At 40.8% G+C, this 14,258-nt stretch overlaps 2 protein-coding genes across 2 annotated transcripts in view; both read left to right on the forward strand.

Annotated features, from left to right (window-relative positions):
* The first annotated feature begins 462 nt into the window (after positions 1-462).
* LOC115417612 (proline-rich protein HaeIII subfamily 1-like) lies at positions 463-4,088 on the forward strand. Its single transcript, XM_030131625.1, has 3 exons — positions 463-471; positions 3,193-3,794; positions 3,914-4,088. Exons 1-3 carry the CDS (start codon positions 463-465, stop codon positions 4,086-4,088), a joined length of 786 nt encoding a protein of 261 aa, XP_029987485.1.
* A 9,983-nt stretch (positions 4,089-14,071) lies between these two features.
* Positions 14,072-14,258, forward strand: part of LOC115417614 (proline-rich protein 2-like) — a 6,375-nt gene continuing 6,188 nt past the window's right edge. Inside the window, exon 1 of the mRNA XM_030131626.1 lies at positions 14,072-14,078. Coding sequence (XP_029987486.1) covers positions 14,072-14,078 — 7 coding nt within the window. The remainder of the gene's footprint in view (positions 14,079-14,258) is intronic.

Genomic DNA, 14,258 nt, shown 5'->3' on the forward strand with positions numbered 1-14,258 from the left:
AGAACACCGTTTACAGTGACCCCTGCATGAGGTCCACACCGACCCTTACCCTCATAGTATTATAAGTAGGACGGAAACCACCCGACCCAACACACAACAATCAGCAATTGAAAAATGCGCTTACATCACCGTTGCCTGTCCGCCCCCCCCCCAAGACACGCATGCACACACAAAACCAGCACTTGAAACATGCGCGTGCATCACCGTTGCCAGGTTACCGGACAGAACATGTAAAGTGGACGGTTATTATTCTTCCCTTTTCCATGTCAGCTAGCCCTAGTAGTAGCAGTGTAGGAGTATAGTGCGCTAAGCTAACACACGAAAAACTTTAAAAACCACAGAAAGAAGGAGCCAGAGACGCAAAACTTCAAGACCAGGATCAGGACCAGGATAAGGACCGGACACCGTAGAAGAACCAGGACCCGGACCCGGACCCGGACCGACCGGAGGAAGTTTGCCGCCATGGCTAAGGTAAGAAAAAAAGGTCATTTTATACTAGTCATTTCATCTACATAACACTTAGAGCAGGATTAAAACATGAAAAATTAATGTAAACGTGTGTCATACTGTGTCAGATTACCAAACCCGTACGCAGAAAAGATGCTAATATCTGTTTGTTTACTCTACTTAATCAGTAAATTTGAAGATCAGAGTAGCACACCTATACTTTTAAATAACCAAATGCAGGTCTGATGGGTAGTTTTAGTAATCAGAGTAGCGCACCTATACTTTTAAATAACCAAATGAGGGTCTGATGGGTAGTTTTAGTAATCAGAGTAGTGCACCTATACTTTTAAATAACCAAATGCAGGTCTGATGGGTAGTTTTAGTAATCAGAGTAGCGCACCTATACTTTTAAATAACCAAATGCAGGTCTTATGGGTATTTTAAGTAATCAGAGTAGCACACCTACAGTTTTAAATGACCATATTCAGGTCTGATGGGTAGTTTTAGTAATCAGAGTAGCACACCTATAGTTTTAAATGACCATATTCAGGTCTGATGGGTAGTTTTAGTAATCAGAGTAGCACATTTATACTTTTAAATAACCAAATGCAGGTCTGATGGGTAGTTTTAGTAATCAGAGTAGCACACCTATACTTTTAAATAACAATATGCAGGTCTGATGGTAGTTAAGTAATCAGAGTAGCACACCTATAGTTTTAAATGACCATATTCAGGTCTGATGGGTAGTTTAGTAATCAGAGTAGCACATTTATACTTTTAAATAACCAAATGCAGGTCTGATGGGTAGTTTTAGTAATCAGAGTAGCACACCTATACTTTTAAATAACAATATGCAGGTCTGATGGGTAGTTTAAGTAATCAGAGTAGCACACCTATAGTTTTAAATGACCATATTCAGGTCTGATAGATAGTTTTAGTAATCAGAGCAGCGCACCTATACTTTTAAATAACCAAATGCAGGTCTGATGGGTATTTTAAGTAATCAGAGTAGCACACCGATAGTTTTAAATGACCAAAATCAGGTCTGATGGATATTTTAAGTAATCAGAGTAGCACACCTATACTTTTAAATAACCAAATGCAGGTCTGATGGGTATTTTAAGTAATCAGAGTTGCACACCTATAGTTTTAAATAACCAAATGAGGGTCTGATGGGTATTTTAAGTAATCAGAGTAGCACACCTATAGTTTTAAATGACCATATTCAGGTCTGATGGGTAGTTTAGTAATCAGAGTGGCACATCTATACTTTTAAATAACCAAATGCAGGTCTGATGGGTAGTTTTAGTATTTAGAGTAGCGCACCTATACTTTTAAATATCCAAATGCAGGTCTGATGGGTAGTTTTAGTCATCAGAGTAGCCTACCTATACTTTTAAATAACAATATGCAGGTCTAATGGGTATTTTAAGTAATCAGAGTAGCACACCTATAGTTTAAATGACCATATTCAGGTCTGATGGGTAGTTTTAGGACACGTTGGAGAGACTATGTCTCTCGGCTGGCCTGGGAACGCCTCGGGGTCCCCCCGGAAGAGCTGGAGGAGGTGTCTGGGGAGAGGGAAGTCTGGGCATCCCTGGTAAGACTGTTACCCCCGCGACCCGGGCCCGGATAAGCGGAAGGAAATGGATGGATGGATGGAGAGTAGCACACCTATAGTTTTAAATGACCATATTCAGGTCTGATGGGTAGTTTTAGTAATTAGAGTAGCACATCTATACTTTTAAATAACCAAATGCAGGTCTGATGGGTAATTTTATTAACTTTTTAGTAAGTTTAGTAACTTTTTAGTACGTTTTAGTTTTAGTGACTACTGCATATGGTCATTTAAAACTATAGGTGTGCTACTCTAATTACTAAAAATACCCATCAACCTGCATACAAAATTACTCACTTCACCTAAATAGTACTCAGATGAAAAGTAAAACTGATAACAAAAACAGAGATTTATTAAATAATCGGACAAGTTTGAGCTAAAACTAAGACTGATATTAAGAAAAACTGAAGTTAATTAGTCAATTTATTTAAAAAACTCTTAAAGCAGGAGTAAAAGTGATGCAAAACTGATGTACACCTTGTCATGTTATGTAATAAAACTCAAAATAAGACTGATATTGAATGAAATCTGAGGTATATGTCAAAGAATAATTAATTTTACATGAAACTGAGAGAAACCCAAAGCAAAAATCACCCAAAATCACTGAATTTATCAAAATAATACTCAACAGAAAGTAAAACTGATAAAATAGAGATTCATTAAATAGTCTGACAAGTTTTAGATAAAAGTCGACGCCCACATTTCCTGAAGGAAATGTAGTTCCTGGTGTTTGTCTCTTGCTGGATTTGTGGACTTGTGGCTCAGTGCGATGTGCCTCTGAAAGTTCTGTTGTTCCACATAAAAATTTTGTGTATACGTTCTTTATTCCAAAAAGCCATTTCCTATAATTGTGCAGCGTACAACAGTACAGATAAAAAAATATGGATGAGCTGAATTATTGAGAGTGTTTTGAACAGCTCAAAGCAAACACATCACCCTGTTCTGAAACAAAGCACATCCAAATGACAGGAGTTGAATATCAGAATGAATCATTTGCATGAAAAAGTTTGAAAAGGTTGAATGCTTACTTGATTTCTGTATTTTCCAGACCTGCGAGGTTGGACCCGGCCCCTGCTTCGTTGGCCCCAGGCATTGTCACCCATTCCTGAGGAGACCCCTGCCTCCAGCTGTCCAGCGCAGAGCCGCATCCCAAGACCAATTCGGTCTTTCCTACGGTGCCTGCGCTCCAGCAAGAAGTACCAACAGTATCTCCGAAGCAGAGCGGCGGACCCCCGCCTTCTGCCTCTGGCTGTCCAGAGGACCCCGGCAGACCCCCCCTTTTCGCCCCCAGCTTCCCAGAAGACCCCGGCGGCTCCCCGCCCCCCACCTGCGGCTGTACGGAGGACCCCAACGGACCCCCGCCTTCCGCCTCCGGCTTACTGGAGGACCCCGGCGGCCCCCCGTCCCACACCTCCGGCTGCCCCAAGGACCCCGGCGGCCCCCCGTCCCACACCTCCGGCTGTCCCAAGGACCACGGCGGACCCATGCCTTCCGCTTCCGGCTGTCCCGAGGACCCCGGTGGACCCCCGCCTTCTGCCTCCAGCTGTCCGGAGGACCCCGGCGGCCCCCCGCCCCCCGCCTTCAGCTCTCCGGAGGACCCCAGCGGACCCCTGCCTTCCGCCTCCGGCTTTTCGGAGGACCCCGGCAGCCCCTCGCCCCCCTCCTCCGGCTGTCCCGAGGAACCCGGCAGCCCCCCGCCCCACTCCTCCAGCTTGTCCCGAGGACCCCGGCAGAACCCCGCCTTCCGCCTCTGGCTGTCCCGAGGACCCCGGCGGCCCCCCGCCTACCGCCTTCGGCTGTCCGGAGGAACTCGGCAGACCCCCTCCTTCCGCCTCTGGCTGTGCCAAGGACACTGGCGGCCCCCCGCCTTTGGCCTGTGGCTACCCAAGGACCCTGGGCGGCCCCCCACCTTCCGCCTCTGGCTGTCCCGAGGACCCCGGTGGCCCCCTCCCCCTTGTCTCCGGCTGTCTGGAAGACCCCAGCAACCCCCCGCCTTCCGCCTCCCACTGTCTGGAGGCCATGAGTTCCCGGGCTGGAGCAGCACCCCCCCCCCCCCCCCCGGGGGGGCCCTCCGTCTTTTTCCTTTCTTTCTTTCTTTCTTTCTTTCTTTCTCTTTCTTCCCTGCCACCCTCCCTCTCTTCTCTCTCACTCCATCTGTCCTTTCTTTCTTTCTTTCTTTCTTTGTCTTTCTTCCTGGCCCCTGCGGGGTTGGACCCGGCCTCTGTCATCCATCGCTGAGGTTACCTCACCTCCAGCGGTCTACATGCCCTCAGTTGAATGGAGCAGAGCAGTGGTCCCCTACCTTTTACTCTCTCATTTCCCCTCTCTCCTTTCCTCATCTCTCTTCTCTCTCTTTCTCCCTCTCCTCTCTCTTTTTCACTCTCTCCTTCTCTCTCTCTCTCTTTTCCCTCTCCTCTCTCTCTCCCCCTTTCTACCTCTCTCTCTCTCATCTTTCTTCTTCTTTCTTTCTTCCTGTTTCTTTTTCCTTTCATTCTCCATTCCTCTTTTCGTTCTTTTCTTCTCGTTCATTCTTTCATTCTCTCTCGTTCTTTCTTTCTTTCCTTGTTCTCTCATTCTTCTTCTTTCGTTTTTTCTTTCTTTTTCTCCTTCTTTCTCTCTTCTTTTTCTCTTTGTTCTCTCATTCATTCTTTATTCTTTCATTCTTTCTCTTTGCTTCATTCTTTCTTTCTTTCTTTTTCTTCTTTCTTTCTTTCTTTCTTTATTCTTTCTTTCTTTCTTTCTTTCTTTTTTCTTTCTTTCACCCCAGCTGGTCAAGGCAGATGACCATCCTCCAGGAGTTTAGGTCTGCTCCAGCTTTTCTTCCTTGTTAGAAGGAAGTTTTTCCTGGCCACTATCACACTAAGTTTTGCTCCTGGAGGATTCTGTTGGGTTTCTGTAGATTAGCTCAAAAGTCTAGTTTACAACAAATTGGTTTGATTTGGTCTGATTTGGTCTAATTCGGTCGATTTGATCTATTTGATCTGATCTGATTTGGTCAGATTTGATCTGATTTGGTCTGATTTGATTTGATTTGGTCTGATTTGATCTGATCTGATTGGTCTGATTTGAATTGATTTGGTCTGATTTGATTTGGTCTGTTTTGATACTAATTCCAATAAACTGCTTAAACTTCATCTTTTTCTCCTGTGTTTTGTTTGGTTACTTTAATTGTGCATGTCATTTCATGAGTGGATTGGACCTCACTGATCTAGTGGTTCGTAGTGGAAGACAGTGTTTAACTCCTAGCGGTTCTTTCCATACTTTTGAGTTTGCCTTTATATAACACATCAAAAATGTTAACCACATTTGTTATATTTTTCAGCACTGTTTCACCTTGATGATATGATCATTCCTTTGCACTTTACCTTATTTAACATATTGGACCCAATAATACACAAAAATAGTAGGATACAATTTGGAAAAAACTCTATACTATTTATTACAAAGAAATTCCTAATCATGGTCTCTCATCTGTTTTCGAAGTTGAAAGAGTAAAGCAGGTGTGTCTATGAACATATAAAGGTGTCTATCTATTAATCATATCTCCAGGTTTTCATGGTGTATTAATCTCAAACAAAAACCTTTTTTCTTTTCTCACGCTTTGATCACCCTGGAGGGTTAAAGAGCAGAGTTTAAGTGTTTGTTAAGGCGTCTACCACAAACTAGATTTAGAAACTGTACCTTTAGTGTTCAAGTGTAAACTGGTGAGTAAGGAAGTAGTTAATGCTACTGTAATAGTTGGAAAAGCTCTTCCAATATTTAACAACAATTGTGTCTTTTCATGACACTGTGTAAAATGTTGGGTGGTATAAGCCCTCACAGGTTGGAATACATCATTAAGGTTAGTTCATTTGGAGATCGTGAGACAGAAACAGGATGAACAACTGTAGTCTGAAAAGGAACTTTGAAAAGTCCAATGTCTGACTAAGAAGTAGATGAAGAGAGAGTCAGTATAAAGTTCTATACAATAGAAATAGTCCAAGAACTCCAAAACATATATATGATGTGGTATGTGTGATAGGACTTTGTTCTATTTCACTACTGAGGCTTTTACAAAACAGAAAACTGGACTCATTTGTGGAAGCACCCAAACTGAAAGGCTTAACTGAGTTATTCCAGGATGTAGCGGCTATTTGTCATCAAAATTAAATCAACTTAAAGGTGACTGAACTTAAGACTGTAACATAACTCAAATAACCACTAGATGCACCATGGGTTTGTGGTTTACGCAGTCAAAAATACAATGTCCATATCATAGATGTAGTTCAAGTGGTTTATTTTCAAGATTTTGCAGGAAAAACAACAACTAAGGTCTTCTGTGCTGTCTTTCCTTCTCATCCTGTCTGACTATCTCATAAAGAACGATAGGCCCACCCAGGTGCATGCTGGTCTAACTTTGTGCTCCCTATTTATACCCACGTGCCCACGGTCTAAACCAATAAGAAAACACTAAACAAAAAGGTGCAAAATACCAAAGGATGAAAACAATAACCTTAAAAAGCAAAAAATATAGTCTAAATATTAAACTAACAAAAATAAACAAAAAATAAACAATACACAAAAAAATACTAAGTTAGTAAACAAAAAAGGTAAATTAACTTTAATCAGAAAACTAAACCGACAAATAGCTCCTACACAGGAGATGATTTCTTTTTAGTTTGTTAAAACTTTAGCAGATGTTTCACTGAAATTCAAGAAACTGAACCATGAAATATCTGTGAAAAATCCATCAATGACAAATAAGCATTGGCAAAATGAGCAGCTCAAAGATATCATATATTTAATATATTTTAAAAGCATGCAGTAGATATGTTAAATAGTAAATTTGATGTTTTGTTTTTTTTGTAGTTTTGCATTATGTTGAACTTTTCCGTCCTTTCTATACTGTCTGGTAGTATAATTAACATGCTGATCTGAAAGAATGATTCTTTTATTGATGTGAAAGAAGCAAAACAGAGTGTATTCAAAGCCAGAGGTGCTGGTGAGTTTCCTGTGGTCACATTAGAAAGGTTGGATGGGTTCAGTTTTGGTCTGGTTCTCCTGTTCATCAACCAGCACTGCTCCTCCACAGCAGGGCAGTGTCCAGTAGACCTTCATGTGGATGGACTTTTCTTCTCCAACAAGAACCTACAGGAAAGAGGCAGTGAAGATTTATGTTGGTGTTTCCACTCTTTTTCCTTAAACAGACTTATTTCCATATCACAGTTAATTCCACAGGTATTCAGAGGCTTCCAAACATTTTTTCCAATAGTGTCTCTTTTACCCACCTTGAATATCAAGTTTTTTTCCAGCTCCAATCTGAGCCCAATAATAAATTGCCACAATGGTACCAAAAATCTACACTGAAAAAAAAAAAAAAAAAAAAAAAAAATGGAGTGCCATTTACTTACTTAAAAAACCTAGGCAAATTTTCCACATCGAAATCCTAAGTAAATTTTACTTTGGAAATTTCTAAGTAAAGATTACTTACTAGTAACCATTACTAAATCAAACATATTCAAATAAATTTTACTACATATGTAGTCCTTTAACAAAAGATCCTTCCTAGTAAATTTCACTTAAGAACACCTCCGCATGTCACAAAACCCCAGTAAATAATAATGTTTTTCAGTTTATTTACCGAACTTTATTTACTTATTTCAAGAATTATTTAAAATAAAATTAACAAAGTATTTACTGTTTTTACCTCTTTAAAATGTGATTATATTCCATTCTTAATATGTCTACTTTTTACTCAATAAAATGTTGTTAATTGAGGGCTTCAACAAATCATGAAATGAAACACAAAATAACAGATTTTTAAACAGTACCTTTATTAACATACCCTCATGGCAGAGGTGAAAATATCAGTGCTTCCGAATGTACTTGGAAAACAATTACAAGTTTGTTTGTTTTTTATTACATTACATTACATTTGACTTATTAATATATGAAGTATTGAATGGGAAAGGGTACCCACACTTTAGACTGGTACTGCTTTTCATAGGAATGATTACATATTATTTTAGTATTTTAAAGGTAACTTTCAACAGTTCAATCTAACACTTCACAAAGTACAATTTTTACACAATCCTGCAGTGTGGTAATTGCTGCCATGACAAAACATATACTCGTTCAAAGCTATAACTATTAACAGATACAGTGTCATTCCAACTCATAAAAAGGCGAGTTATTTTACAATTACGGTCAAAGCCAGTAGATGTTTTGCTGTCAAATGCAGAAGTGCAGTGCACCATGAGGATTCCTTTTCTCTTATGTTTTGGTCCAAAACATTATTTAACCAGAAATTTAAAAACCCTCATCCCTCTTTCACTTTCACCAGAGTCTGTCATGTCATTTTGGACCCTCAGATTATCATCATGTATATGTTTTTAGTAGTGCTGGGCAGCGATTAAAATTTTTAATTACAATTAATCACTGGATTCTGCATTAATCACGACTGATCGCATAGTTATGGAGGGGGGGGGGCTGTTTGCTGGCATCAACAGTGTATATTGCCTTTAAGTGATATTTCAGACTCAAAGTACTCCAGTGATAAAAATAAATAAATAATTCCACATTGCAGTGCTTACAAACAACTTTGTCCTTCTCAACCCCACCATCTGAAGACATTTAAAATGAAAATGTCCATGTAAAAGACCAATACTTTTCTCCATGTTTATTTCCCCACCAGTTTATTTCTGGTTGTGAGTGACTGACATGAGTCTAAAGCAGTGACGTGCAGTCAGAGGAGGCAGGGGAGGCAGAGCCTCCCTTTCAATCTTGAAAAAAAAAAAAAACTTGACTATAAAATATAATAAATGTTGATAGTGGTCAGCTGGTATGTCCTATAAACTCCTTTTCTGTTCGAATCCAATATTGTTATTATTATATTATTATTATTATTTTTTTTTTTTTTTTTCAATTAGAATAGCAGAATTTCCGCATGCTTCATTCAAATACAGGGAGGAGAGGCAGTGCTGTGCTTTGCCTCCTGGAGAACTGTCTACTCCCCTCATGAACTCTGCTGGTACCTGATGAAAATATTGTGCCGCTGTCCCTCTGTATATCGCAGTTAAAATGCTTTCAAACACTCTGATTATATGCTCTGTACTTCCATAATCTGCATAACGTATGGCATGTATTTCTGTAATGTGTTTAGGCTCGCAGATTAATCATAAAACCGCAGTGGAAAAGTTACTAGGGAAGGCAAACAGTACCCCTGCCTCATGATATATGGCGCCTGTGAGTCCACAGATTCATGCGCTTCTAATCTTCTTCGTTCTTTTTTATACACTTTAATTCACCTCATCAAAAATGGAGGATTACATTTCATGTACAAATAGGTAAGACCATAAACTTTTTTTATTTTTAGTTTGAAATGGCTCTTTTGAGGGTTTCCTGTTGAGTTCCTGCCAGTCTACTATGCTGACTTGATGCAGAGCCCATATACCCAGGCCATTCCGTTTGCTCACTCTCTCTATTCCAGTTTCTCAGGCCACCATATATTTGTAGATCTGGCTCTGAAAGAGTCAGTGCCTCCCCAGCCATGAACCCCACTGCACGTCACTGGTCTAAAGCCCACTATAAGTACTAATACTAATAAGCTGAATAATATGAGATGTTCAGTTGTTAAAAGCAAACAAAGGGGGTCCTCTAGTGGTCGGAATAAATTGCACTAACGTATGTTTTGTCCTTGCGGTGTTCCCGTAGCCAGTTCAGACAGAAGAAGAAGAAACTAACCCACGTTTCTTGCACTCTCTTTGGATGGCCCGAAAAACGTTTACCTGTGAGTATTTTATGTTCAGTTGTTGTAAGAATGAATAGTATAAAATATCTCTGATGTGAACTTTTGTTGCTGGATAAAAAGACGTTGTAATCTTAAATTAATCTGTAAATGCTAATCGTTAGCGTGTCTGTGGATTTTCCCATTTAAGCTAGCATCGAGCTAGCGGTCTTTTTTCATTCAATTTAATGTATAATGCCATGTAAATGTACAAGGCAATGAACACAGCTGAGACATTTTTTATGTATGTTGCAGTTTTACAGTGAGTCTCAAGTAAAAGATTTGGAGAGAAGTTTTGGGCGTCTGGCTTTTCTTGGAAACCTGTTGTTTATCTGCCGAGCTAATCGCTACACACACAAGCAGGGGCAGAAGAATAGGAGTTAGAATAAAACGGCATTAATGTGAGATTTAAAATATTGTCGGTGTTATTTAATGATTGCGTTAATGTGGTAATAACGCCTTAACTTGCCCTCCCCTATTTTAAGTTGATTCAGTTTGGGAGTATGTGAATGTAAAACAGCGGTGCTAAAAAACAAACGCTGCTTTAAACAAGAAAAATGGAGTAAGTTCACATACGCTGTCAAAACGTATCAATTAAAAACAGAACTTTGTGTACATAAACCCAGCACCCCCCTGTCACTTCTACTGAGTCATCCCACTGGAGTACAACCCAGAGGCACCTGTTCAGGTCCGACTGCAGCTGTATGAGCGCATGCGCACATATGTTTGCGCTTGTCCAGGATGTGAACCACTTTAATGATGCCTCTGTTGAAACGCTGGTCTTGGTCAGTTTAGTGAACATGGACAGTTGTTTTTGGACTTTAGTTTCAGCTCTTTTACCTTCTCTTTACAGTGGCTGATTCCCACCGGAGAATCTCCAGAAAAGTTGCTGTGAACTTTGGTGAAATTCCACTCCACATTGTATCTTTTACCGACTGCCAGCTGCCCACAGATCACACACACACACACACACACACACACACACACACACACACACACACACACACACTTGTCTTTCACATTAGTCAAACAGAAGTTGGTGTCTCATTGTTGGTGAAAATAACTCCTGACTAAACTCCGCCCACATCGTTGTGGGGCTAAACCCACTTCCTGTCTGACATCTGGTTCATCCTGCTCCTCTCCCGCCCCTCTCCAGTGTCAGACAGCAAACCAGCGCTAAAGTTTGATTGACAGTGTAGCGGCTATTTGTCATCAAAATTAAATCAACTTAAAGGTGACTGAACTTAAGACTGTAACATAACTCAAACTAGAAGCACTTGGAGAGCGCAGACCTCCGCCAAGGCTGATCAGTGGGCCCCCCCACCCCCGATCACCCCCAAAAGTTAATCATTTCTTCCTTATCCCATTTCCAACAAACCCTGAAAATTTCATCAAAATCTGTCCATAACTTTTTGAGTTATGTTGCACATAAGGGACAGACACAGACAGACAAACAAACAAACAAACAAACCCTGGCAAAAACATAACCTCCTTGGCGGAGGTAACAATAACCATAAAAATGAAAAAAACATATATTCTAAATATTAAACAAACAAAAAATAAACAAAAGTTAAACAATTAGCAAAACAATACTAAGTTAGTAAACAAAAAAGGTAAATGAACTTTAAACAAAAAACTAAACCGACAAATAGCTCCTACACTCCGGCCCCTAATTGTGCACTTAGTCACAATTACACTCATAAACTAAATGGAGCTATTCTAACAATATCTGCGATGAGTGTTTCTTCATCTTCTTTCTGGACCTGAAAAAACAAGAACAAAGACAGAGGGTAGATAGAGGAATAAGAGGTAGTGCAGATAGAGGTTTTAGTCCACAGCTGCCTCCAGCAGCAGGCAAAGCTTGGTCACTGGTCTCTCCAACACACTGGTTTTGGTCTTCAGTTGCACAGAGCGAACCAGGCCTCTGGCATCAGTGTTTACAGACAGAATTCTGCCCATCTGCCAGCATCCTCTGGGCGCAGTGGCATCTGCAACCAGGACAACATCTCCTGGACTTAGGTTTCTTCTTACTCATCCACCTTTGTCTTTCCTGCATAAGTGGCAAGTATTCAGAAATTCATCTTTTGCAGAATAATTCAGCCATGTATTTTACTTGTCTCCATTTTCCTCAGGTACAAATCCTTTTTTCAAACAATCCAGGTGGTATGACAGGTTTGCCCTTTAAGGTCAAGATGTGGTTTGGTGTGATGGCTTCCAAATCATCTGGATCATCAGAGACTGTGGTGATCGGTCTGTCATTTAAGATGGCTTCAGCTTCGCCAAAGATGGTCTGCAGTGTTTCATCATCCACAACCTGCTGCTTAAGGATTGAGGTGAGAACACTTGTCACTGAACGAATCAAGCGCTCCCAAACACCTCCTTGATGTGAGGCTGCAGGCGTGTTAAAATGCCAGTTTATGCCATCTTGAGCCAAAGTTCTTTGGATTTTGTCCTGGTTTAAAGCACTCAGACTTTCTTTTAGCTCTGCTGGCTGCAACAAAAATGATGCCGTATCCCACTTGGCTGGCATCAGAGAAGTGAAGCTGTGCTGCAGCAAGACAGAAGGTTTTGGGCTTAACACACCGATCCACTTTAAACTCTGTCATTCTCTTCAGGTCTTCCAGCCAGCCAGACCATTGTTTGGAGTTTTGGGTGAACATCACCACCATCATCATCCCAGCCCAGACTTTTTCTACAGAGCTCCTGAAGTAGCAGCTTGGCAGTGATTGTGAATGGGGCAAGAAATCCTAGAGGATCATACAGTGAGCTCACTACTGACAGTATTCCTCTTTTCGTATGTGGCCGTTCATGTAGAGATGTTTTGAACTTGAACGTGTCATTTTCAGTGCACCACTGAAGTCCTAATGCTCTCTCCATTGGAAGCTCATCTCCATCCAAATCCATCTCCAGTATTTCCTTTGCTTTTTTATATGTTGGAATAGTATGCAGCACTGCACGGCTGTTACTGAGCCACGTGAAAGTTGAAAGCCACCTTTACTGCAGAGGGCTGTCAAATCCTTGACCATTTTTATTGCATCCTCTTCAGTGGGGAGAGATTTAAGGCAGTCATCCACAAAAATTGTGCATGATAGTACTGATGACTTCAGCTGGAAACTGTAGAGCATTGTCTTCTGCTGTTCTCCTTAAAGCATAGTTTGCCAGCTTGGTGAAGAAACAGCTCCAAACAGATGTACTTTCATATGATATTCTTTTGGAGTCTGTGTGTCACCTTCAGAACCAGAGGAAGCGTAGAAAGTTCCTGTGATATTCTGGAACATGGACCTGGTGAAACATAGCTTGTATGTCTGCCATGACTGCAATAGGCCTTGTCTGAAGTGAAGAAGAACTCCCACAACAGAGTTGGTCAGGTCTGGTCCTTGTGAGAGCTGGCAGTTGAGGGAGGTGCCCTTGTATGTTGCAGGACAATCAAAAACAACTCTCAGCTTGTTTTTCGTGGGATGGTAAACACCATGATGGGGAATATACCATACCCTTCCCTTACTGTTCATCATCTGGTCATTTGGCACAAGTTCAGCATATCCATTGCAGTTCATGTCCTCAAGAAATGTGATGTAATCTTGTTTGAATAAGCTGTTATTATCAAACTTCTTCTTCAGACTCTGGAGGCGCTGTTCTGCCACACAGCGGTTTTGTGGCAGGATGGGATTTTGCTCTTTAAAAGGTAAGTCTATACAGTAATGTCCATCACTTAATACTGCAGTATTGTCCATTATATTCATAAACTTGATGTTCTCTGGACATTTCCATTTGCTCCTGTGATGTTTTTTCATTGAAATCATGATTGTATTGTTGTACCAGCATGTGTTCTAGGTGTTCCACAGAAATCCTGTTGGCAGTGACAACAGAGCAGCCAATCTTACTCTTGTTTTCACCATGTAGTTGACCGTTAACGACCCATCCAACTCTGGTCCGAACAGCATAGGGCCCCTCATCCTGGCTGTTGATCAGCTCCCATGGCTCCATCACTTTGGCTGCATCTGTGCCAATAAGTAATTCAACCTCAGCATCAATGTCGTGGAGCTTAACATTTTGAAGGTATGGCCACTTCACAATATCTTCTTGTTGTGGAACATTACTCTTTGAAACAGGCATAGTCTTTTGTGTCATTGTAGCGTGTGTGTGTGGGGGGGGTGGAAGGCAGAACTTCTTTTTCATCAACACAAAAAAATTTGACAACGCCACCCGGGGAAAAGGCCCCGGGACCTATCTCAATTTACCAAATGGCGCGTAGGTGAAGACAAATAAGTCAGAGGATGTGATTTATCACACACAATAAACTTTATTTATAATAACACTTTTTTTAAAAATAGACCTATTTATTTTAGCAAAATTAAAATTCAATTATTAAAACATGACAATCGAGAAATAATCAATAGGCAACAACCCATAACAGCAAACAGGCAAACA

This window comes from Sphaeramia orbicularis, chromosome 4, assembly GCF_902148855.1.
Source record: "Sphaeramia orbicularis chromosome 4, fSphaOr1.1, whole genome shotgun sequence".
Classification (NCBI taxonomy): Eukaryota; Metazoa; Chordata; class Actinopteri; order Kurtiformes; family Apogonidae; genus Sphaeramia; species Sphaeramia orbicularis.

Coding starts and splice junctions, on each gene's coding strand:
- LOC115417612 (XM_030131625.1), top strand. Junction 3,795..3,913: donor AGCTTGTCCCGAGGACCCCG/GCAGAACCCCGC, acceptor GGCTGTGCCAAG/GACACTGGCGGCCCCCCGCC.